The sequence below is a fragment of the Glandiceps talaboti genome, chromosome 18 (assembly GCF_964340395.1).
Source record: "Glandiceps talaboti chromosome 18, keGlaTala1.1, whole genome shotgun sequence".
NCBI lineage: Eukaryota > Metazoa > Hemichordata > Enteropneusta > Spengelidae > Glandiceps > Glandiceps talaboti.
Window position 1 is genome coordinate 7833091 of NC_135566.1, and position 26396 is coordinate 7859486.

The following is a 26396-nucleotide window of genomic DNA, read 5'->3' on the forward strand; positions in this document are numbered from 1 at the left end:
AAATAAAGATTTATCACAACATTAAATGGGAAGATTGATCAGAAATTCAATACAATCTTGACATGATCAAATAATAACAACATTGCAAAAATTAAGTTCAATTTTGCCCCTCCAGCCTTATTCCTACTTACCACTTCTTAGACTTAGCAACGATGACTAGCAGTTTGTTGAGGATTCTGATTGTCCTAGCAACAGTGTCGTGGTGCGGATGACGGAACCCTTTGATGAGATGTCCAACAAGGGCAAAGTTGAAATCTGATTTGAAACCCAACCCAACTGAGTGGTCCATTTGTTTGAAGTGCCATTCCAATGGTTCCCTTATCTCCATGAATAAAACCTCTGGACTCTGCAATGAGATGGAGAAGTTCTTTAACAAATTATCAATTCTACTTCACACATCAAGGTTTGATTTTATCAACTTACTAAAATTAAAGACTAGCGGCTACATTTTAAAACAAAATGTATTTCTCAAATTTGTGAAATATGCTGCAAAAGATCAAAGAGGAAGATGTATTTGTTTGAAATGATGTAACTTGACATCTATGAGCTGCATCAATGTTATGGCGCCCTCTATGTCAAAACACAAACTCTCCTTTCCAGGCAACTTCACCTTCTTTCAAACAACTACCTTAACACCAAAACCACTGATTTCATCTAACATTTCATAGTTTTAGTTCTAGTAGAGCCATCAATGACTTTTGAAATTTGAAATAATTTTACCTTGCCTTCAAAAACTCCCTAACATCTACCTTTACAGTGTTTGTTGTAGCAATGTTGTTCTTCAGGTTCTATTACATTACTATTGATCTCGCGCCCCTTACCTTGTCTTCAAAAACTCCAATTTCATCTAGAGTTAGGATATTTTGTTCTAGTAATGCCGTTCCTGAGGAATAAAGACTGATATCGTCTAGTTGTAGGACAGCAACAGCAACCCAGAACAAAGCTTTATGAAGTGGTGAATCCTGGTAATGAAAAAAAACAACAACAAAAGATGGCTTGACATTAAAAATAGTGCTAACAACAATAACATCAAGAATTATGCCATACTCAATGCAGGTTATTGTCTTTGGACAGAAAATATGGATTATATACTCTGGTCATTTTAAGTCACAACAACCCATGTCCTAGTCACTGGTTTTGCAGTGCTTGAAATATAATTCAAAATGTTTCAAACTGCCATTATTTTTCCCAACTTTTCATAAATTTTGCCTGAGGAGGTATAATGATATTATTCCCCAATATTTTACTTCATTCAGCCAGAAAATACTCATGACCTAAGGGTTGTCACTACTCGTCTAGCAACTTGTAGTGACAAGGCCCCCTTCGGTCACTCGTTTTTTCCTTGGCTGAACGAAGAAAAGTGCAGGCATGCAGGTATGCAATAATGTTTTTTGGTATTGCACTATGCGTGAGGTATAGTGCAAGTAAATCTCAGGTACATATGTCACAATACTTTGCACACAGGGATAAAACATATCACTGTCCCGTTCAATCTTCAAGGCCAATGTCAGATAAGGATTTGAATATGGGTGTGAACAAAACAGCTGTCTATAAGGAAAGCTAGAAAAAAGTTGGTCTTGGATAAAGAATGATCCGATGTAATCCTTACGGCTCCACTGATAAGACATCACAAATACAAGAACATGGGAGTCAAACATTGGGGTTTAAAGGCCCGGGTTTCAATCCCAGGTTCTCACAATCAGTTTTATCTTATCAGTGGAGCCACAAGAATTACATAGGATTGTTCTTCTGTTCTGGACCAACTTTTTCTACACCTCTGACATACAACTGTTTTTCACACCTACATTTTTATCCTAATGAGATAATTAAATAAGCAATGTATGTTACTTGTGTCAAGGAATAAGGAGTATCTTGCATCTACCTTTGAAAGAGCAACGTTTGTGTTAGTTTGTAAAATGTAAAAAGAGACATACCGATGGAAGTTGAGGCTGCAATCTTGTTAGGCACATAACGATGGAATCTATCAATATAATATCACTGAACGTATCCAAAGCCTGACAAAGAGAATACAGGTCAAAGGTCAATACAAAGTAACAACTACAGGTCAAAGGTCAAAACCAGATTCAAACAACTAAAAGGTGAAAATTTTATACAAAATGACAGAATGACAGATACAATGTATAACAATATGGAATAAAATGTTGAAAAAATTTCTGTAAATGTAAAGATACGAGCGACATTCGTAAATTGAGGTGGTCAGTAGGGATGTGAAGGGGGCATAAAAACAGAAAGAGTGATATCTAAATAGGTGACCATATACACTGGTGGGTATTGTAGGCCTACCTTTGATAGTATTCTGAGTAACTGTTTGACTTGAGTGTTGGTGGTACCTTTACTGATGCAGCCTAGGGCTACCATAGCACGGGGTTGTAACGCTGGGTTATATTGGAATGCAAACCTGTTGATGACACAGAGACAGGGAGATAATAAATGTACTGATAACAGTTTTCAAAGTGAAAGACATTATTCAGTTCCTCAGTTACATATACAATAGTTCACTCAAAAATGTACCAAATTTTGATTCAATATTTCTGCTGATTTGGTAGAGTTTCACCAAGATGTACAGATCCTTGTGCACTTCAAACAATGAATTTTGTTTTATTCTTTTCTTTCCCTCAATTTTTTTTTTTTTGCCATTCTTTTTAACTGTGCACTTTATTCTTATGCTTGATTCCTTTCAAATACAGAAAGTTCTGTTTCTGAAGCGTCTTTCTATTAGAATCTGAACTTTGAACTTTGAACTCTCACCTCTTTGCCAGATCTGTCCACTTCTCCAACCATTGGCATTCTGGAATATCTCTCATACAAGCCTATCGAAAAAAAGAATTCATTATGCAAATAGTACAAAAAATGGTGACACAATTACATCAAAACATTGATAAAAGAGTGTACTGAGCAAAACATCAGTTGTAACTATTACTTCACAGGCTGTCGTATCATAATTCCAATTTCTAGAAAATACACTACTGGTACTGTTCTGCCCTTTTCATTTTTTTTCCACTTGCTTACCTCCATGATTTCCAGCAAGGCATCCACAATCACTTCCAGTGAACTAAGAGGCATAACTTCTGATTGCTGGGGTGAATGACTGACAGACCGATCACGGTAGCTGCTCCGGAAAGCCGTGACGGCTGCTGACTTGACCTTGCTGATACCAAACAGTAAATAGAACTTTGGTAGAGAAAACTCTGTCAAACTCAACCGTAAGACGTTTTTTGTTTCCTCTGAAAAGAAAAAGTTGGCAAATCTAAAGTGAAATCAATGTTCTGAAAAGGGAGCGCCACTCCAGGAAATAAAGATATTTTTATTAATATGGGGGTCTGGAGAATTATTTCATGGTTTTACATCACCAACATTAAAAGTAATTTCAGAGAAACATCAAGTTAAGGTTGTCCCTCATTTGGTGATCTTTGCTGTGGGGCACATTGCATCATGGGAGTAATCAGAAATGTTTATGCAATGGTTGAACAATGAATATTCATGACTCCGAAGTGCCTATTACCTTTTGTGAAAAATGTTCAGGGGCTAAAAAGGAACTTGGCTATAAATATAGTTTAATTCATTGCCATAATAATTTGAATAAGAGTGATGGTAAACTTTTATTTTACAAATCCATCGAACTCCTGACAGAGTTGGAACATTCTGTGAACAACGTAATTGCAACCATTTGCCTCTTTCAGGTGGGATTCATCTTTGATATACAAGCAGACAGACATTTTACTTACCCCTGAAATTTAGCTGTGTACAGGTACACAGAGAGTGAATTATGTTTATGACCAGGCCATGAATAGAGGCACGAAGTGATAAGGGACCGGTAGACACCATCAAAATGACAATATGAAAGAGATACGGAAGATTGTTGGCAACTGTAAAATAGATGAAGATTTTGAAGTTGTAATTAGAACTTATAAAAGATTTATTTTCAATTAATACTGTATTATGTAGAGTAGGGATGGGGTATGATAAAGCTATTTGATAGGGTTGGGGTATGTGATGTTGACTGGGTAGGGTAGGGGAGAGGAGAGCAAGTTTGGGTTTGTAGGGTAGGAAAGATAGGGTGGGCGTTGGGTTGGTAGCATAAGGGTGTAGTTGGAGGGTAGAGGTGGGACTGAGAGGCTATGGGTGAGTTTGGGTTTGTAGTGTATGGGTTGGGTTGGGAGGAAAGGGGTGGGGTAGGTTGAGATTTGAAAGTATCATCAAATACACCATACTGTTTCTTTTTCTACTACAGCTTTTGAGTGAACAAGAATACAAATTCATATAATCAGGCACATTTATGTTACCATGGTAACCTGTCCAGAGTAGAATTTGAAATTACATCAATTGAGATTTGAAAAATTCACAGAACTTGTCATTATATGAACTACCATGACTCGTCACTGCAAGGCTTTGATGAGATGAGATGAGATGACTTACCGTCGAGACAGTTGTTGAAAGACAGCATCAGTAAATATCTGGCCAGGATAGCTATGTCATCCCACATTAGATGTTGTTCTAAAGTTGGTGTTGGTGACATACAAGTCTTGTCTATTAACTGAGTGGAAACAAAATAGTGCCAATGGCGTTGTAGCACAACTGTATAGTTTACGTGTTATTTTTTTTAAACATGCTGAAAATCACATAATTATCATCAATATGGATTTTTTTTTTTTACTTTGAAAAAACACATGACAGTGACATTGTAGCACAACTGTGGTAAAGGTATAAAAAATGCACTCAGGATTGGTTGTTACCATGGTTGCTATGCAAATTAACATTTCTTTTTCGAATGTCCATTCACTTAACTACCCTTTACTATGATACCTCAGCAAACGACACTAGCATTTCACTTATAGTTCAGTTGTGCAAATGTTGTATTTTTTCATATTTGACGAGGTTCCCTTCAAAAACAAATGTATTTTGTCAAGATAATATTGAGACTACATACCTTACACATTCGTTCTATGACTTTACTAGAAACTAACTGTACATTTGCTGATGCTAGTGCCACTGCTGTGTCAGCCATCACTTCAGCTTTCTGTGAACCTAGACCACCCGTTGCACTCGTCTGTAAAGAACAAGACTACAATATATTTGTACTTGACAGCTAGGGTCCCGAATATCTACAGCTGGCCTATTAGTGTGTTAGACTGACTTTGTCAGTGAAAGCGCTCACACAAAGGTGAGGTGGCATGTGCATGCATGTGTGTGTGTGTGTGTGTGTGTGGGGGGGGGGGGGGGTGGAAGGTTGAAAATGCCACAAAGGAAGTAAGCAAAAGCTGCATGTATTGGAGTTACTATGGTATTTTACTGGGGTTCCAACCAAAATAATGTTACTGGGTACACAAATATAGAACGTTACCCTTCTGTTTGCAGAAAACTGAAGCTGTACAGCCAGATTTGGAAAAGCTTCATACCCTGTGAGTGTGGTACTAAGCAAGGTATTTGCGCAAGGGCTTGCAGTATTATCTGCGGCCGACCTTTCAGGAACATAGTAAATGAATGTGCAGCAGAAAACACTGCAAGAGGGAGTGCAAATACCCCTGAGTACCCACACTGGAACTCACACAGCATGGAGTTCTGTTATCATTACTTAAGTTTATCCAAAAAAGCAAATTTCCGTAAAAATGATACTGTGCAATCATGCGCTTTTGTGTGCAAGAAAAACTGAACCCTCATTTGCATATCATTTGCATGCAGGTATGTAATAATGTTTCCGGTATTGCACTGCAGTGAAAATACTTCTAGTATGCACAGGCACTGGAGCAAGTAATCTCTGGTACAGATACAATAATTATATTTTATACCTTGATAAAACTATCGAGTACTGCATCAACAAGATCCCCAACTTGACCAATATTCCCCCAGATCTTAGCCTGTATGGATGGATACATCTCCTTCTCCTCAATAGTCATCATAATAAGCTTGTCCAAAATGGCCGCCACTTTGGACCTCTTGGACTCGTCGGAGTGCTTACAAAACCTGGTAAAATACACAAAAATGACAACAATTCAAAGATTGTGGAAGAAGATTACAATTGTGGGTTGACTTGAATGTTTCTCACTATTTTGAGTTAGTAGTTACAAATTTTGGTGAGAATATTTGTTGAGTAAACTTCAATGCCTCTGATACTAATCACAGTATATTAAACACAGAGATACTCTGGAGGAACAAAACTGTTTTTAAGTCACCAAATATGAAGTGTGATGTGTGAGGCAGTATCACCTAGTATGTCAAATGCTTGAGAGGTTATACAGCTTGTTTCATGTTAGCGTTCACTGGCTCTTTGATACAAGCGTGCAGAATCTAATAAGAAACTGTACATTCTAAACTTTAAGATAGCAAGATTGAATGAATACAGTGTCTTGCGACATTTTGTCTGAATGAAATGAACTAACATGCCACCGCGCAAACATCAAAACCTTGACATCCACGTGTCTCAAGCTGGTTGCAGTACATGTATTATTTCATTTTGACAAAAATTAAGCAAAAAATTGTGATCTTGCTATCTATAAAGTGTAGAATATACAATTTTCTTATTGGTTTCTACATGGTTGTATCAAACAGAGGCGTGATTAATAAATTGAAATGGGCTGTAAACATACAGTAGCCACAAAGTGGAAATAAAAATGCTACATACTTGGTCAAGTTTGGCAGCCATGGTGTCATATATTCTAAACACAAATGCTTCAGTTCTATGCTAGACTTCCTAAAACCAGATATACACTCTTCTAAAAACTGGAAAACAAGAGAAAAAGTAAAGTCAGATAGTAAAACTTATACAGAGTGCACAAGTCAAGTTGAATGCATTTGACCAAAAAATATGGGCTTTATACCCTGGTTGTTACACATCATGACAAAGATTGAGGACAGCAGATATGTGGATACTTCTCATCCAAATACGAAAACTCCCCTAGAGAATGTTCTATATTTTTAACATGTTAAGTGAGTGTTTATACGATGGGAATATATACTGATTTTGTATTCTATGATTTTCATGGAGTTAGTTCACCAAAATTTGTGAACCCCTTGGTAATTTAGTCCATGTCGTGTTATGCCTCTGAGCAATACAACCAGGGACATGCAAGCAGTTACAAGTGGAACTTGCTATAAACAGAGAGAGTAAACATGTGAATGAACACTTTGTTGGCATGTTGGAACTACAGAGATTTGTATTACACTTCATGGTTTGATTAACAAAAGTTTTATGGCCTCTTTACATGTACATGAAATGCCAGGGGAACTTCAAATTTGTTTGTGATTGTGAACTGTTATGTAAAAAGGCCTTAAAAGCGATATTATCAAACCATGAATTGTAATGCAAGTCACTGCAGTTCCGACATGCTGTGCAAAGTGTTATCAAATTCATTTATTCAATGTCCCAGTTTATAACAAGCCTGTTTGTTACTGCTTGCCTGTCGCTGGTTGTGTAAACTTCTCCTTTCTGGCGGGTACAATCGATACATCTCTCTGACCAACAGCAAAGACTGTATGACTTATACAGATGCATGTATCCATCAACTTACCTCTAATGTGAGATGTGCTTCATTTGCAGCCAGTGTTTTACTAATAGATACAATAAAGATAGTATTGTTGGCAGGAATACACAGTCCTGAGGTGTCCAAAAGTTGACCCTCTATCCTCAGATTAAATGTCGACGTCAGGGCACACAACAAATTGTAGGCAGCTGATCTTAGACTTGGATCTGAACTCCCTAGGTTTACTAAGGCCTGCAAGAAATTCAACAAATGATTTTAGATTTGGATGTGAACTCCCTAGGTTTAGTAAGGCAGGCAAGAAATCCAACATTAACAATGATTTCAGACTGGGATCTGAACTCCCTAGGTTAACTATAAGGCCTGCAAGACATCCAACAATGATTTTAGATGTGGATATGAACTCCCTAGGTTTACTAAGGCCTGCAAGACATCCAACAATGATTTTAGATGTGGATATGAACTCCCTAGGTTTAGGAAGGCCTGCAAATAATCCAACAATGATTTCAGACTTGGATCTTATCCCCCTAGGTTTATGATATTTATATGTTAATAATCCTATTCAGCTATACCATCTCCATATAAGGATCCTAATATCTGAAATCGACATGTCAAATCTGCATAATCAATATCAACTTACCATATTTAGTAACGTTCCTGGAACATCTTTGGGTCTGATCTTGGGATGGACTTGGACCAAATCCTACAAACAGAGTAGATTATACTTGGTTTCAGTGGAACCTGATGCACATAGTTTGTGGTGAACAATAACACGCAAAGGGCAGAAATCTATGACTGCTAAATGAAAGAACACTGAACTTTACACGCAGTTTTGTACAGAGACAGAAATAATCCAAAGATGTATGAAATATGGGAACAGTCTAGACAGGGATAATCAATAGTTCATACTTGTAATTGAAGGCAAACATTATCAGAAAGAGGCACAGAGACAGACAGACAGACAGACAGACAGACAGACAGAGACAGACAGACAGAGACAGACAGACAGACATGTGACAACAGTCAAGACAGGAGAACTTACCTCAAGTTCATATATATAACTGGAACAGGCATAGACTGGTAAAGACAGATACACACACATACACATACACATACACATACACATACACACACACACACACACACACACACACACACAAGGGGTAATAGACAGACAGACATACATAGACAACAATTTGAGGTTATAATAATAAATATTACACTGCTTACCGGCTGGGACAACTCCCACCTGGTTCGTATGTGAACGATCTGCTGTACAATAGCATCACAGTCGTTATGAATGAAAGACAACGGCATTGGTGCATTGGCTATAGTCAAAGTGAACTGGTTATCATCAACCAGACAAACCTGTAATAACCAGACAAAACTAGTGTTAACGAGAATGTAAAGACATTGATAGTGTGAGTTATGACAATGGTCACCATGAATTTTTACTACCAACCAGACAAACTTGTACTAACTAGCCAGAACTAACTGGTACAATGATAAGACACGATTGTCTCAGTCATTAAGTCAGCCTGCCAGAGAGTGAGTGAGTGAGTGAGTCAGTCAGTCAGTCAGTCAAAATTTAATTAGTCAGTCAATCAGCCAGCCAGCCAGCCAGCGAGTGAGTGAGTGAGTGAGTGAGTGAGTGAGTGAGTGAGTGAGTGAGTGAGGGAGTGAGGGAGTGAGTGAGTGAGTGAGTGAGTCAGTCAGTCAGTCAGTCAGTCAGTGAATCAGTCAGTCAGTGACTGAATAAGTCAGTCAATAAATAAACCAATAGTCAATCAGTCAGTCAGTACACTAGAAAGTAAATCATCCATGACAGAGAATGAGTCAGTATAATTTAGACAAGTTCTTACCTCTTCAATTTCTGAAGCATAATAAATATCATTGAGAAGTACAGGATGTCCTAGTACTTTACTTTTCTCATTGGCTGTAATTTGAAGGGCACCCGTACCAAGCTGTAAATCAAAACATAACATTTCTGTTTCTCTTTGTTTTGACAGCGCCTGTAGTAATTGTGATGTCACTTCCTGCAAGATTTTCCCATAAACCCTTGCAGGATCTCCCAAAATGGAAGAACACATGTAAGTATACTAGGCTCCTCTTGAAGGAAAAAATCATACTCAAGTTATACCAATCATAAACATACACAGGCATTTGTATGTGACAAAACAATGGTATGAAATCTAGAAGAGTGTGTAAAATATAGTCGGCGTTCATCATGCAGAGGTCACGTGATTATTTTCAAATATGGCAGCTCCGTAAGACAAATGTTCACGTACGCGAAACACGGGCTGATTTTCACAGTTAAGTCAGGTTTCCATTGAAATGGCCGTAGATTTGGTGAAAGTAGGTATTTAGGACAATTTATGAGAAATTATATGCCTCCTGCACCGTGCGATCACACTGTGGACATTTTTTCCTAGAATGACCTCGTCGGAAATCTTGTGTGAAATTTACCATTTTCCACATTTGACGACCTGAATCTCAAAAAGTTTTGATGGTAGAAAAATAAGTATCACATGGAAGATAGACAATGTATTCATCTGTAATTGAGCCAAATTTGAACGTTGGTGGACTTTTTATATAAAAGTGCTGCAGTTTTTTGTGAACGATCTTGGTACCAGCAATGACGGTACTTACTGTATTACATGCATGGGTGAAAGATCGAACACATACCGATACGTATGTACAGGGATTTGACCACCCGATAGATAACTCCATGATCTTAAATTGGAAATATGCAAATACCGAGTACAAAAGAGAGAAAAGACTGAAGATTGAAAGTCAAAAGGTGAAGAAATCAAGTAGTAAGAATTGAAGACACCATTAGCAAGGCAGAGTAATTGTAAAGCTATCAATATATTGTCATTTTCACTTTTAACAGTGCATATATTTCCACTGCTTCTCGTGCTACTACTGTATATGAAAATAGGAAATAATTAACAAAATCGAACAGTGTAAAGACAGTGGAAGGAAGTATTACGACTACTAGAAATAGAAGTATAGGCAGGAGAAAAAGTAAAAGACAAGAGGTCATTTGATATCCAAAAGAATGAACTAAAGTAAGATCAACTTGTATTTTATAAGGATCAGAATGCTTCTCATCATTGAACAAGTTGACACCGATTCTATGACACAAAACTTGGTCATTTCTTGCACCAATTTCATCACAAACATTTTGGATTATAGCGTCTCTTTCATAAGGAGATTTCAACTGTCTGAGCTTCAATTTCACCAAAATCAAACGAGAGGACACTCTCTGAATGTAGACCGTGTTCAACTGTCCCCTGGTGTACATGGCCCAATGTATGCATGCCAACGGGCAGTGATGCAGGCAGCAATGCGAGGAGTAACACAAAAACAGTTCCACTAATCACTGCCTGCGTAATCAGAACTTTAGAGCTACAAACTATCATTTTGAACACCAGTACAAAGTACACCGAGTATGTGACAGCACAACACTTGCCTGGTAACAGTAGAAGCAAACAAAAAGACGGCGTTTTTCACTGATAACAGCGATCGTAAAACAAAAAGTACAAACTTGACCGCCCAAAATAACGATCGTAAAAATACCAACTTGACCGCCCAAAATAATAATGGCGGTAAGCCTCAGAAAGCGTGTACGACAAATGGGTTTCTAACACGAACAAAGTAAAGAGATCAACCAACCATCAAATAAAATTAAACAAGATAATATGATAACAAAATGAAAAAGTACAAACTTGACCGCCCAAAATAACGATCGTAAAAATACCAACTTGACCGCCCAAAATAATAATGGCGGTAAAGCCTCAGAAACCGTGTAAGGCAAATGGGTTTCTAACACGAACAAAGTAAAGAGATCAACCAACCAACCATCAAATAAAATTAAACAAAATGAAAAAGGACAATCTTGACTTGTTACATGTAAAAGTATCAAAAAAATGACGAACACAACTCAGAATGCAGAGAGGTAACAAGTACACGTCCAGCTCCTGGGATGACCGAGCGTGAAATGACGTAGTTCAGTCAGGCCAGGGTCAAAGTTGGGTTTCGCAAATGCTTCTGGGAGTAGATACAAGAAATTTCCTAGACTTTTACAAAAAATAATAAATTTTTCAAAAATAATCTTAAAATGCAAAAATTACTGTTTATATAAAAGTGCTGCAGTTCTAAAAAACCCGGAAGTGCGACAAAAATTACTTCGGCTTGTTATGGGGTCATGCAATTTATTTCTTCTTTTCACCAGAAAGATACGCCAATTGGACATGTAAATGCAGAAACATAAAGCTCAGTTATGAAATTGAATATACTGTAAATTTCAGTCGAAAATTTTCAACAGTTGTTTACAGTAAACGGCTTATAAAATTACGCGGGAATGTAACACCGTACTTCCGGGTTTGATTACTATCTGACGCTGAGGGCGCCAGCAAGAATAGAAATCGTCATGAATAACGGTCAAATGGGTGACCTGCGTTCCGACTGAATATGAGAAAATAAAATGCACCTACCTTAATAGCTACTTTAGTGTCTCTGTGAGACAGTTTGAGGGCGCTGTTGAAAACCTTGACATCTTCATCAATGGACAGAGTTGCTCCAGGTAATGCTTGGAAGTCGGCATCAATGTAATCGTTTAATTTATTAGGTTGATCAATGAAGAATAGTTTACGGTTTCCCTGAAAAGAGAACAGAAATGTCAGAAGACTGGGTCTGAGGATGAAGAATGATTTCCAACATATATCTACATGGCACAAAAAAGAGGTTAAATACACAACACTGTTCTCTGGCTATATAGATGACAAATGAATTTTTTTGTTGGATTTTTGACAAATTATACAATTCCTTTTTTGCTATCTTTTTCTCCTTGAATGAACCATCTGAACCAACACTGGCCAAGTCTATATTGAAAACTCAATAAATTGCAAAAACACTACACAAAAATGTGACAAGTTTGAGAGTACAGGAATTGATTTCAGAATACTAGAAACTGGTTAAACACAGGTAAACACAAGTGATGTCCAGTCTGTGTATGCATCTTTCACTCAACCAAAAGGTCAAAGTTCAGAGTTCAGAGTCTGTGAATTCAGTGTCATTTCATGATACTGTAAGTATAAAATGCCCTCAACCAAAAGGTCAAAGTTCAGAGTTCAGAGTTGACAGTCTGTTTATTGTAGCTTACCTTCAAGCAGTTAAGTATCATTTCATGATACTTTGTAAACTCCCTCAACCAAGTATTACAGTTGTAAATGTATGCGGCATAGACATTTTGAAAGGCAAATTTGGGAAACACCATGAACCACTTGGAGAGGAAATCAGTCTGTGAGTTAAGAAGAAAATATGTACATTAATATACAGTTACTGCTTTGATGATTCATTGGTTGACTGAATGACTGACTGAGTTACTCATTCACTCGCATACTCACTAACTCACTAACTCATTCACTCACTCACTTACTTACTTACTGGCCGACTAACTAACTAGCTAACTGACTGTGACTGACTGACTGACTGACTGACTCATTCACTCACTCACTCACTCACTCACTCGTAGACTCACATTGACTGTCTGACTAACTAGCTGACTGACTGACTCACTCACTCACTCACTGATTGACAAACTCACTAACTGACTAACCAGCAGACTCAGTGACTGACTGGCTGGCTGACTGACTGACTGACTGACTGACTCATTCACTCACTCACTCACTCACTCGTAGACTCACATTGACTGTCTGACTAACTAGCTGACTGACTCACTCACTCACTCACTCACTGATTGGCAAACTCACTAGCTGACTAACCAGCAGACTCAGTGACTGACTAGCTAACTGACTGACTGACTGACTGACTGACTGATTGGCAAACTCACTAGCTGACTAACCAGCTGACTCATTGACTGACTGGCTGGCTGACTCAGTAAGGACACGATAGGTGACTGTTTGACTGGTGGATAAAACATGGATAAGGTGTCCTGTTTTCTTGCATAACAATATTTGTTATTCCTTAGATTCGCATAATTTTGTCATATGTACTTTAAGATGGGCTCTGCTCCATCTATTATGATGATATTACACCAGTTTTTGGGTAAAATACACCAAAATTTCTATAGATGGTAAGATTTCCTAAAGTTGGTCAAAATTTCCAAACATTGGTAAGTAGTTCTACAGAAGTCAGAAACACATCCCTACTGTGACAGCAATTATACATTAGCATCCATTGACAACTTACAACATGCTCCAATAATAGTTTTTAGTTTTAGCTTCAGTTGATCTGCCATTTTGGTAATGACACAAACATGTGAACTACAGAACTTAGTGAACAGCACATATGAAGTTTTACCTTAAACCTGTTGTCCACGCCTTACCTTAAACCTGTTGTCCACGCCTACATGGGTGAAATCAAGTACAAGTTCAAACGGTTTGGTGTAGTACGGTTTCAAGGTCAAGAGAACATGATACATGAGTAAATCACCATTTATTTGGCCACATCTGAAAAAAACAAAGGTTTACCAATGTCAATGTCATCACTATATCTGTTGATTTCAAAAGTCTACAGAACCTTTGAGTTACTCAATTCTTTGCAGTCATTATCAAAGGACTTGTTACAAGAGGGCACCCCCATATCAGATAAAAGTTAGGGTTGATGAAATCACATGGAAATACAGAAAGCAGTCAACAAAACATTGCTAAAACAAATCTGCGAGTTCCTAAAAATGATGTGGTTTGAAGCAAAGTTAGCAGAATGTTCTGACTGATTGAGAATATAATCAACGTTTGTAGTGAAACACCAGAAGATGAATTTTTTTTCTTCAAATATTATACTCAATACCCAACTATCGTAGCCCTCACGTCTGGTACAAAGACCACTCCTGAACAGCACTCCTAGTGGTCAAACTACACAATCTTTTGTTTTTAACTGTAAAATAGTGGAATGCATTATGCTGAACGATAAATTACATTCCAAATGTTATAGACAATACAATAATCACTGAAATCATACCTGGATTCTAATTTGATTAAAGAGATACGAACAAAATAACACTAAAATCCATCCAAAAGTAATGTCTTTGACACTTTTACAATTTTAAACTGACAAAGAAAGTTGGTAGCCTAGAACAACGCCACCCTGTCACTTACTTGTATCTCCTGGCAATATAGTAGAAAACTGGGTTGCCTGATCTGGAAGTTCCTGCTTGGTAGAAAATATTGAGTTGCTGTATCTGTTTGAATTCTTCTTTCTCATGGGCATTGTGTTTGGTCATGAACTCTTCAAACTTGGTACTTGTCATGTTCATACTGCTCCACCTGTAAGACAGAATGTTGCCATGACAACATCACACTTTACCCTGGCTTTTTTAAAGGGGCAGCAACTTGGTGAAATGTACCCTAAATCTGGTCTAATGAATACTAAAAAAAATGATGTCTAAATCTGGTCAAATGAACCCTAAAATCTGGTGAACCTAAAATCTGGTCTAAATCTGGTCACGTGAAAATGTTGTCAAATTTACCCTACATCTGGTAAAATGGATATTGGGGGAAAATATAAACATATCTCCTCCAGCATCATTTAAGAAAAAATCTGACAAAAAAAAAATAATCGTGATTCGGAATGTTTCTATTCATATTTGGATCACTGCAAGACCGATGACATAGACATGAGTTGGTATCACAGTTGTTGAAGCTTCCTTGAGTAAATGGACCTTCAGTTGATGAAGTATCAATTGAACTTACTGGGTATCAGCATTAATTCTGGAATGTTCTGGTGGACCTAGATAGGCCAATAAAGTAGCCATCTTGTCAAACGGTCTTCTACCTACTGCTCTATGATCCCTGTCGGAAAAAAAACAAAAACAATAGCCAATCAGAATTCCCCAAAACAGTACAACAACCCAAAGCAATATAGTAGCCAATCAGAAAACTGATATCAACTGACCACCTGGATTGGTGTACCTTTCAAACAACATGGCTATAAACAGTGTCATATGATATAACCTGACCAATATTGGAATAAATGTATCTTCCAATGACAAGGCAGTAAATAGTGTCACATGATGTTGACTGACCAATCAGAATATAATAGTGTATCTTCCAATGACAAAGCAGTAGTGTCACATGATGTTGACTGCAATCAGAATATAACAGTGTACCTTCCAATGACAAGGCAGTAAATAGTGTCACATGATGTTGACTGACCAATCAGAAGACTGGTAGAATATCTTAACTTACCTACTACTGGAGAGATATTCTCCTATTTTCTCTTGATTGTTCCAAAGTAATCGATGCAACGCTAAAACATTAGCATCACTGATAAATGAAAGACTGTGGTTATTACTGTCGATGGTTTGGCAGTCTGAAGCAATCTCAACAAAAAATCTGGAAAAAAAAGAGAGGGTAAAATTTTCACAAAAATATAATTGTTATGTGTCAGGTTCGACACCACCATGTTCAATACATTGTTGGTTCATGTAAAGTAAAAAGTGCATTTTTTGGCAAACATTGCTACACTTTCTTTGCATATGATGACATCATCTTTGCAGATCAATGTTAGCAAGGGTTTCTTTGTCAAGCCAGGTGATGAAAAATAGCAAATTTAGTAAAAATTCTGTCATGCCAAAAAAATGAACTGTAGCCATGTTTACAAAGTTTTGTGTCAGGCCAGACATCATACTTCAAGTTACATGGTTACAAAATAAGATGTTGACAAGTTTTAACTTACTTTCTTCCTGATTCAAAGTTTGTCTTCAAGAAATCATTAAAAACTCTCATATGTTGTTGTTTGGTGAATGGGACATGATTGGCAATACTCTGCATCACCTTAGACATTAACATTAGCCCTCTCTTCACTCTTGGTGGTGGTTGCTGTTCTAGAATACCGTACTCTACTGGGGAAACTGAAATACAAAGGAGCAAATGCATGACATCAACTACTTAATGTTTCCCCACCCTGTGCTTAAAGCACTTTACAATTAGTACCCCTGGTACAGACCTATTTTGCCACAACAGCCCTTTATACTTCCTCAACTCCCAAAGAAGCATATAATCCATTGTCACCTCTATAGCACATAGGATTAAAGCATTCACACTGCAACCTCTATCCTACCAGGTCCCCAATTATATAGCTGGGTTGACTGGGGCACAATTGTGGTTCAAATTTTGCCCAAGGACTTTAGCCATTCAAACCTGCAACCTGTAGATTCCAAGCTGACTACTTTTACCATTCAACCACCATAACTCCACAGTTGTAGACCAACGATTTTCAATATTACACTAATATCAGACAAATAGTCTGGTTTTTTTTTGAATGGTAGGAAATGTATGAAATATATACAACTCATCTATCAAAAACTTCTCTGGTACACTGCACTGCCTACAGCACCAACACTACATAGCAGTGATCTCCGACTTACCTAACGCTGGATTGATAAACCTCAGAAATACTGCACTGCCTACAGCACCAACACTATGCTGTGGAAATCTCTGACTCACAACTTGATACAAGCAATGACAAACACTCCGAAGCTGGGGTGGGAATCTAAAAAGTTGGGAGAAAAAGAAGAACTTTAATAATCAGATGTCTGAAGCTGGGGTGGGGATCTACAAAGTTTGTAAAACAAAGATAATTAATGACATCACTGTTCAGTGTTTCTGCTCATGTTTGGGAACCCAGGCAACACTTGGGTGAGGGAAATCAGGTAAAATTTGCATAAATGTTCAACTTTATACCATAATTTTGTTGACAAACCCTGCTGAATCTTTTCTGTATTTTAAAATTTGAAGCTACAATAATGAAACTTGGGATTTTCTGTTGTTTTTATAAAATGATTTTTCATACAATATCAAATGTCATTGTAGAGAACAATAAACAAACTAAAAGTTATGGGTCTATGTTGCCAATTTCAAGTCAATTTTTCACCAAAGGCATGGTCATCTGTTGATCAATATTTCTCTCTTGAACTCAAAAACATCAACTTACTTATCTGCAGACGACGTTATCGCGTTGAAAAACTTCTGGGTCAGAATTATAAGATTCTTTCTGTTGTCTTCTATGTTGTCACCTTGTTCTAACCTATATGTGGAGATAAGAAAATGAAAACAAACAGATGAACTTTGACCTGTACTTGATTATACACCTACAACATTAGGTGATGTTCAATGTGTTACCTTCAATACCTTGAAAGTATCAAGAATATTGTTCTTTGTTAGTTTTTTTTTCGATTTTGTCAAGCGTTGCGTTTTTTCACAAGTGAAGAAAATCTGTGATACAGAAAGGCATGTATGTTTTTTTCCATCTCAAGAGTAGTGAAAGAGCTAATATGATATTAGCTGAATATATGATTACAGGGTCACCTCTCCTTACTATGCCAGGAAAAAGACAAACCTTTCTGTAAGAACGGAACATAGTAAGCCCTTACTACACCATGGAACAAGGTAACACCTCCATACCACACCATGGAACATGGTAAGCCCTTACTAAACTGTGGAACAAGGTAAGCCCTTCATACTAAATCATGGAACAAGGTAATCCTTTACTACATCATGGAACAAGGTAGCATCTTCTTCCTAAACTATGGAATAAGGTAACCCTTTCTTATTAAACCATGAAACCAGGTCACTTCTTTTTACTAAACCATAGAACAGGGTAACCTACAGTGTCAGTAAATCTAAATGGCTCACCTTGTTGGATCAACCTCAAAGTTGATATTCTGTCTCTCTGGTGTCAGCATTTCTTTGACTAGTGGTTCTAATAAGGCATGGAGATAGTTAGTTCCGTACACTTTGAAACAGAAAGCCATGATTTTACTTGCCAGGCTGTTCCCCCTAAACAGTGTCTGCATACAGTCAGCTACTTCCACCTACAAAAATAGGTCACACGAACAGTCAAGAAAAGAAACCTAAGGTTCATAATACATCAGTTTATGCATTCAAAGTTGTACACTTTCAGGAATTTTTTAAGTCATTTTCTTGGAGTTGTCTTATCAAATTATGTATTATATGTTTTCTCTGTGTTTACCAGTGAAAAGGACAGCCATGTTATTTGACTACTCTCACCTCTCTTGAAAAGGATCAATATTTCCTGTATTTCAACACCCAAACTCAAGGCACTCTCAACCAGTCCAAAAACTCTACTTTGTTTCAATCAAGCAATTTTCAGGAACTCAAGGAATTATTTCAGCCACATTCTGTTGACTGCTTCATGTAGTGATTGTAATATCTGCCATCATTTGACCTCATCTGGAGGTCACCTCTGTGACAGACATTTCTTCCGATGATAACTGCCGAGTAGATAACCGTACAATGGCAAATCATCAATTCTAATTTACACTCAGTTTTTGTTTAGACTTACCTCCTTTGAAAACATATTCCACAGCAACTGGTACAAAAGATGCTTTGCATCAAATAGCGTCACAAACACTCTGGCTAATTCATCCTGAAAAACAAAATAAAGTCAAAATTGTAAAATAGCCTGTTAGGGGCGCTCTCACAATGTGGCAATGTAATGAAATCATTTGTCTGTGATAAAGCATACTGTATACATGTTGGAAGTAGTTGAACTCTGAACTTATATATCTCCAATTCAAGTGATCCTAACTCTCTAGAATATTAGATGTCAACACCCCCCCCCTCCCATCCCACCCCCATCCCTATTAATTTTAAACGATCATACTGGGAACGAAAAGGCAAACATTTACAATCATTTAATAGCTACCAAATATTCTGAGACTACTAACTTTATCATCATGGTTTAAGACATTATAGAAAGGGATACCATGGAATACACATGACTGTTCACTAGAAATGATCACCATGGCAACACAACTTCAGGGAGATGTTCTGCATACTCACCATCTGTGATGAAGGAACAACACTGGCTAGTGCCATGGCGATAGGAAGTTCACCTCTGTCTCCCATCATGGTCACCAATTCTACCAATCTCTCAAACCTATCATTCAAGACTGTCTCTGCTAACGTGTCGAACTCTGTACCCTGCTGTAGAATCTTGGTCAACACTTCCATGAATGTCGCCCTCGTCTGGAGATCTTTGTGATATCCTAACCCTGTACAGAGACAACAACATTCAATATCAACATTAAGGTAGATTGCACCACCTAGGGAACCAATTTCAAATCTCTCTAAACTTTGCCGTATAAAAGCTTGTTTGTGGTCCTTTTGAACCAATAAAAGAACTTTTGAGGTTTACAGTCTTGTTTTCAGAGCAATCAACAATCTGTTATTTTCCCATCGAGTTAAACATAATACTCAGTGGTGGCCATATTGGATTCTAAAATGGCGACCATATTGGATTCTAAATTTTGATATGCTCTTGACCTCAAATATGTAAAAAAAAAAAAAAAATTGCATGGTGAATCTTTTAAAAAAAATTCTTGATTTTAACTGAGTTTTCATGATCAAAGTGAAACCAAATGTTTAGAACTTTTATTTTGAGGTACATATTTTGTTAAACAATGACGACTATTTCAAGTCAAAACACAAAATTAAACACAAAGTCTATCAGACTTAGCACTAAATGACTCTGTATGCACTGTATTGGCCAATCAAATGGAAGCTTTCATCAAACATTATCTATAGAATACATAAGCCCACTGTCAATGTTACGACTCAGCAGATTGGACAGAGCTATGTTGTATTGGCCAATCAGATGGAAGCTTTCATCAAACCTTACCTATAGAATGCATGAGCCCACTATCAATGTTAGCACTCAGTAGATTGGACATTGCCTGCACTGTACAATTCCTCAATGAAGTCAGACTGTTTGTGTTGCTTCGTTTTCTCCCCTCAGATTGTTTGTCATCTTCCCCCTCACTGCAGTCATTTAGTAAATTCATGAACAATGTAAAATATCTGTAAAGAAAACAACAAAAGTTTTAATTTTTGGTAACAACTAGTTCACTATTTCAAACTTGTGGCAAAATGAAGGATGGTGAAACTGAAAACAGATACTTGGAGGATATTTGTTCTTGGCAGGGGAAGGTTAAATAGATAGATTTTGCAAAAAATTCTAGTTTATTTTTTACTTTTTTTTTTTTTTTAAAACGCACTCTGGACAACTACTTGGAAGATGAGACAATTTAGGACAATGAACAAGTACCTACCTTGTCATCCAGGTATCATTTTACTACACAGAAAATACTTGTGAAATGACAGTTTTGTCACAACTCATCTTCGACTTAAGGTGACACAGCTCCTTAACTCACTCATATTTTCCTCAGTTGAATGAAGAAAAAATACTGGAGGTACTATCAAACTATCCAACAAACATGAATTTGCTATATAATTAAAACCACTTACTTCAGAAAAAGTTGAGACTTGGCTTCCATTAGATCCCCACCATCACCTTCCTCTGGCTGTAGAGGGAGCCCTTCCAACAATGCTACAACTGCCTCCATACTGGCCAAGTCTAATTCCCTAAAATAGAAAGATCCACCCAATGTGTCAACAGTTCACTTTTTTTTTTTCATTTTTCAGAATGACTACATTGAGAGACACCACATACTGACCTGATGATCACAGCAATTGAAACAGTATACTTTACGTTCGATGTGGATGCTATAAAGAATTGTGCCAAACCGTGCAAACGTTTTACTAGAGTATTGCAGAGTTGTATTCACAAGAGTGCTTGTGGTGTTATCAGCAGCTGTACTTTTTTATGAATGTAGTGGGTGAAAGTGCAGCAGGAAACACTATAAGCCAGAGTTCAAATTCTCACAGCACTCTCTCAGAGTACTCACACTGACGCTCACTTGCCATGGAGTTCTGTTATTATTACATATTTTACACATATTTTCATATGCTTTATGTAACAATTCAAGGGACGTTATTTAATTCTAGGATGCCACTTTGATGTTAATCAGTGTCACCTAGTGATAGACCTGACAATGTCTACTGACATCTGATTGGACATACGTTTGTACGATTCTGTTTCCAATTGGTCAACATGGCTTGTTCTGTGATTGGTCAATGTGTCTTACCTTGTCATAGACCTAACATCGTCAGCTGACATCTGATTGGACGTTCCCAGAATCCAATCTGTCAGATACTCCACCAATTTATTCCTAAATTTCATTTCTTGTCTGAAGCACAGGTCATCCCGTCGACTCATTACCTAAATAATGAACAAGATAAAATATGACTGGTTGGTGATAATTTGAAATTTTTTTGTTGACTTCAAAGACAATAGAAACATGACATAAACAGTGATGAGTCTAATAGAAAACAAGAAGGCAAACCTGACAACATGAGAAGACAACTTACCGTTTTGACAAGTTGGCACAGATTCTTTTTAATTTGAATGGCATGTAAGCTACTGACACTGGAATCAAGATGGCGGACATTCCTGGTGGAGGAAAATTGCATAAAAGTTACAAATTATGACAACACAAGTTCTTTATCGAACAGTATGTATGCTACTGACATTGGAATTAAAATGGCAGACATTCCTAGTGGAGGAAATTTGCATAAAAGGTACAAACTTCTCACAAAACAAGTTCTTATTTATCTGAATAGTATGTAAGCTACTAACATTGGAGTCAGATTGCAGACATTCTGAAGAAAATTGCATAAAAGTTGACACCAAGTTTCTTTGCATCTAAAAGGCATGTAAGCTGCGAACATTGAGATCTCTCGCAGAACAAGCAAACCAAATAAATAATTCAAAGTTGTAATTTTTCAATGCATCTAAAAAGTGTCATTGACATGAAAGTCGAGTAAAATGCAACAATCATCCCTATAGGATGATTTTATATTCATTCAGACATAAATCGCATAAATACAAAACTTGATAATTTTTGCAAACATTTTGGACACCTTCCGAGTTGAGTTATGTTGAGACAATCCAGTTTTCACTTGTGTATTTAACTCAAGTTGGCCATGTCAATTTTCAGAATTTTTTGACCCGAATATATATTTGAACTCACCTGACTAATGCCAACATCTGTACTTCTATACTGACCATACCAAAATGTTCTGCCGCCTCCTCTGTCTTAATTTCCAACACTTTCTTTAACATAAGGATCACATTTTCAATAAACATCGTGTTTGATTCTGTCACTATCACCTGTTTGAAAATAAACAAATCCACAAATAACTGGCTGAGAAAAGAGAGTATATCATGATAGTGTGTTTTCTCTCTGTTTGTAGGTATACATATATTTTTTTGCATAATTTCCACTAATTGAAAGATTGTCTTACCTGTCCTGTGTTATCAAAGAAAGTATCGATGTAATCTTTGATTTGATCAAACAAGATTGGATATAATGCTGGACTAAGCTCTGTTCCAAGTAGATCCTTGATGTTGAATCGCATCTACAATTGAAAACAAAAGTAAAAGGAATTTACAATACTTGCCACTAGATGGCGATCTACAAAAAATAAATTATTCAACACACAGTTGAACTATTATCAATCGCTTCTAAAATTAAAAACAAAAGTAAAAGTCATTCATAATACTTGTCACTAGATGGCGATCTAATAATTTGAACTATTCACGTGTGTATGCATTGTAGCTAATACATGCTACTTTTCAAGAGAAAGTAGAAACAATTTCAAGATAAATTGACAAATGAACAAAATATCAGCCTTAACTGCCATCACCTGTTTTAACACTAAAACCAACACTTTAATTTTAGTTGTGTAAAATATGTTGACATAAACAAAATCAAGCATGTACTTACTGCTGTGCCAACTTTTTCATTGCTAACAACTAGCAACTTCAAAAGATCTTTGATAAAGTTACTGACAGGACATGGTTTCTGGTCTTCCATCAATGTAGTTGACATAAAACTACCCTTCCTCTCCATACCGGGTCCAAGGTATACAGGATAAGTCTGTTTTTGACTATTCCTCTTCTGTTGAAGGCATACTCCACCCAATGCACATAGAAACCCAGTCATATTATGCCATTCACAGATTTGATCCTGAAAACAAAAGATGCAGGCCTTGAATGTTTTGATGCTTACATTTTAAGTAGCTGGCTTGAAGTTAGAAACAAGGCAGCTGAGGCTAAAGTAGCTGAAATATGAGTCCAGGAGTACTCAAATCTGCCAGGGTACACTTGCATCCATTACCTAGCCAAGTACTCCCGCCCTCTCCCTCTCCCTCTCTCTCCTTCCCTCCCTCCCTCCCCCTCCCCCCTCTCTCGCTCTATCTTTTTCTCTCTCTCGCTCTCTCTCTCTCTCTCTCTCTCTCTCTCTCTCTCTCTCTCTCTCTCTCTCTCTCTCTCTCTCTCTCTCTCTCTCTCTCTCTCTCTCTCTCTCTCTCTCTCTCTCTCTCTCTCTCTCTCTCTCTCTCTCCCTCTCCCTCTCTCCCTCCCCCTCCCCTGGGTACGAGGCCAATAAAGATTAGTGTTTTGTTAGGGTCAGTGAAAAAGTAAAAATCCACAGAATTTCCTCAGTGCTTTAAAAATATTCCCACCACAATTATTCTTATATGCAAAAACACTGTCTGAATACTTCACAGATACCTACACTACCTGAATTCACAAGTTGTTCACAGTGACCTTGAACATGTTTTAGCTTTTAAAGGCCAGGGATTCAATCCCAGGTTCACACATTAGTGTTTTATCTTATCAGTGAAGCCATAACGACTACACAGGATCATTCCTTTGTTCAGAACCTTGACCTTAGCACCTAGGATCCGCTACATTTAACTACAGCTCTGTCAAACAACAGCTTAGTCATCCAAATTTCACTCTAATTAGAACTGTGTTGTTAACCTGATATGAACTTTTAGGTTCAAATGAGGACAACATGGTAAATGACACGGAATTGAAAACACCAAACAAATGAGGTAAATCTACTTTGTGAAATCCCAGTGAGCATGTCCCAACGGTACTTATGGATTATTTAGTCTGATAATATTATTAGAACAAGTTTCAGTATCTCCAAGATACACCCCCACACTGTTGGTAAATTGAGACAATCCCCTCGGTTAAACCCAGTGTTATAATTCGAGACTAACATTGTTCAGTTGTTTCTCCTATAAAACACCCATGAATACCAAGCTCTGTTTGACCCCCTATGTTTTGTTATTTTCACTCAAAAACCATGAATGCTTTAAAGTACTATAATCAAAAGAACCCCTTAAGTTTATTTATTTTCCCCATCACCAAAGAATGCCAAATTCTGCATTGGCTATATAACCCCTTAGGTTAAGTCATTTTCTCCCATAACGCATAAATGTAAAATACTATATGACCCCCTAAGCCCAGTTATTTTCCCCTTAGGTCTGTACTCAGAGATTAATGCATTTCAACCAAACTTTTTGAAACAGGGGCACAAAAATATGAGAATTTGGTTCAAAATGCAGTGCATTTCAATAGTGAGAAGCCTTGGGTATCCCAAATCAGATTAACCCTTTCAGGACTAGAAACTTTCCCGCCAAAATTTTTGAACAAAAATTCTTGTTTCTCTGTAATTTTTGGAAAAAGATCAACTTTATTTTACACCAGAATTCAAGAAATATTACTTCCCAATGAAGTAATATTCTTAAATTTTAGAAAATGTTCTTACAATCAAGTTTCTATTTATTCCAATGTCGTCTCTAGGAATGAAAGGGTTAAAGTCTGATGTAGGGAACTTGGCACAATTTCATTATTTACTTCTTACTTTTATTGATGTTTTTCTTCTTCTTTTTTGTTCAGTGAACACCTTGTACCTAAACCTGACACAATACCATAGGAGTTCTCGCATAAAACGCTGAGTGGATTTAATTGACTGAATGAACAATAATGCATAATACACCGAAACAGCACCTAAGAATGTTCTGTTCAAAAACAGCACGAGCACGGAGCGCATAGAACAACATTACTGTTTGGGGGGTCTCTTTTGTTTCAATTTTTAATGTTGAGTGTTATATTGCAAGATGGATTCTGGTTGGCTACACATAAGTATGAGATTCGGTACAAGAGCACCCATGGTATTGTGTCAGATGTAGGTACAAATTCACTCAGAGAACACAAAAAAGAATAAACGATAATAAAAGTAGGAGGTAAATATGAAAGAAATTGAACCAAGTTCCCTACGTCAGATTTTAATCAGATTAGAGTATCCCTAACACTCTCAGTCATACGATAGTTAATACATTAATGTAGTAGACAACAAGGGATATTATATGAACAGTACTTGCTGGTATCGAGTCATAACCTATTGTAAATAGATAATTTATAAAGTTCCAAACAGATTGGAATAAACAGAAAATGAATACAGTACTCATCATAACCTAAGTCCTTTCTGGGCGAGTTTGGTCAATTCTACTTGCTAGCAGGGAGAGTAGAACAGAATGTAAAGGTGAGCTAATGTGATTATCATTCTTGGCTAGTTGGGTCAATTCCATTTTGTAGCAGGGGGAGTAGAATAGAATGTGAGGGGTGAGATAGTGTTACACTCTTTCTCAGCTCATTTGGCCAATTTCACTTTATAGCAGGGAGAATGAAATAGAATGCGAGGGTGATATTTGGACTACATACATCAAGTTCGTGGTCTTGAAAGCCCACGCTGTATGATGACTGCCGCCGTCCCCTACTAACCACTGTTCTCAGACTTTCAGATGATGGACTCTCTTCTAGTTTACCAGATTTAGGATAGTTGGTTAGTTGTTTTGTCACATTTTCCCATCTCTTCTGTGTTTCTTCCCATGCCTACAATTCAAAGAGAGGACATTACAATGTGATATAACTTATCTGGTATATTGGCATAACCTGGTCAGAATATAACACACATTCTTATTATAGTCTGTCAGTCTCAATGTTTCACATACAGTCTCACATAAAGTCTGTCTCACACACATATACATAAACACAAATACACATGAATAACTATTTATGCAAGTTCACACACACATACAAATAAATACATATATATGTATGTACATACGTATGTACACACACACACACATACAT

At 37.2% G+C, this 26396-nt stretch overlaps 1 protein-coding gene across 2 annotated transcripts in view; it reads right to left on the minus strand.

Annotated features, from left to right (window-relative positions):
- Window positions 1-26396, minus strand: part of LOC144448844 (neurofibromin-like) — a 67576-nt gene that overhangs the window by 11683 nt on the left and 29497 nt on the right. Inside the window, exons 12-46 of one of the 2 annotated variants that reach the window (XM_078139153.1) lie at window positions 25965-26135; window positions 23173-23415; window positions 22691-22804; window positions 22417-22556; window positions 21755-21836; window positions 21472-21605; window positions 20792-20908; window positions 20166-20344; window positions 19328-19539; window positions 18828-18911; window positions 18158-18336; window positions 17457-17549; window positions 16891-17015; window positions 16200-16374; window positions 15710-15856; window positions 15215-15313; window positions 14621-14788; window positions 13849-13972; window positions 12664-12801; window positions 11996-12160; window positions 9359-9460; window positions 8727-8864; window positions 8137-8199; window positions 7527-7730; window positions 6641-6738; window positions 5808-5982; window positions 4949-5068; window positions 4438-4555; window positions 3747-3887; window positions 3031-3245; window positions 2770-2831; window positions 2305-2419; window positions 1935-2015; window positions 822-962; window positions 132-346 (exon numbers count right to left, since the gene is read on the minus strand). In XM_078139153.1, the coding sequence (XP_077995279.1) occupies window positions 132-346; window positions 822-962; window positions 1935-2015; window positions 2305-2419; window positions 2770-2831; window positions 3031-3245; window positions 3747-3887; window positions 4438-4555; window positions 4949-5068; window positions 5808-5982; window positions 6641-6738; window positions 7527-7730; window positions 8137-8199; window positions 8727-8864; window positions 9359-9460; window positions 11996-12160; window positions 12664-12801; window positions 13849-13972; window positions 14621-14788; window positions 15215-15313; window positions 15710-15856; window positions 16200-16374; window positions 16891-17015; window positions 17457-17549; window positions 18158-18336; window positions 18828-18911; window positions 19328-19539; window positions 20166-20344; window positions 20792-20908; window positions 21472-21605; window positions 21755-21836; window positions 22417-22556; window positions 22691-22804; window positions 23173-23415; window positions 25965-26135 (4877 nt within the window). Of the gene's footprint in view, window positions 1-131; window positions 347-821; window positions 963-1934; window positions 2016-2304; window positions 2420-2769; window positions 2832-3030; window positions 3246-3746; window positions 3888-4437; window positions 4556-4948; window positions 5084-5807; window positions 5983-6640; window positions 6739-7526; window positions 7731-8136; window positions 8200-8726; window positions 8865-9358; window positions 9461-11995; window positions 12161-12663; window positions 12802-13848; window positions 13973-14620; window positions 14789-15214; window positions 15314-15709; window positions 15857-16199; window positions 16375-16890; window positions 17016-17456; window positions 17550-18157; window positions 18337-18827; window positions 18912-19327; window positions 19540-20165; window positions 20345-20791; window positions 20909-21471; window positions 21606-21754; window positions 21837-22416; window positions 22557-22690; window positions 22805-23172; window positions 23416-25964; window positions 26136-26396 lie in introns of both variants that reach the window. The other variant, XM_078139152.1, reaches the window with a different exon arrangement.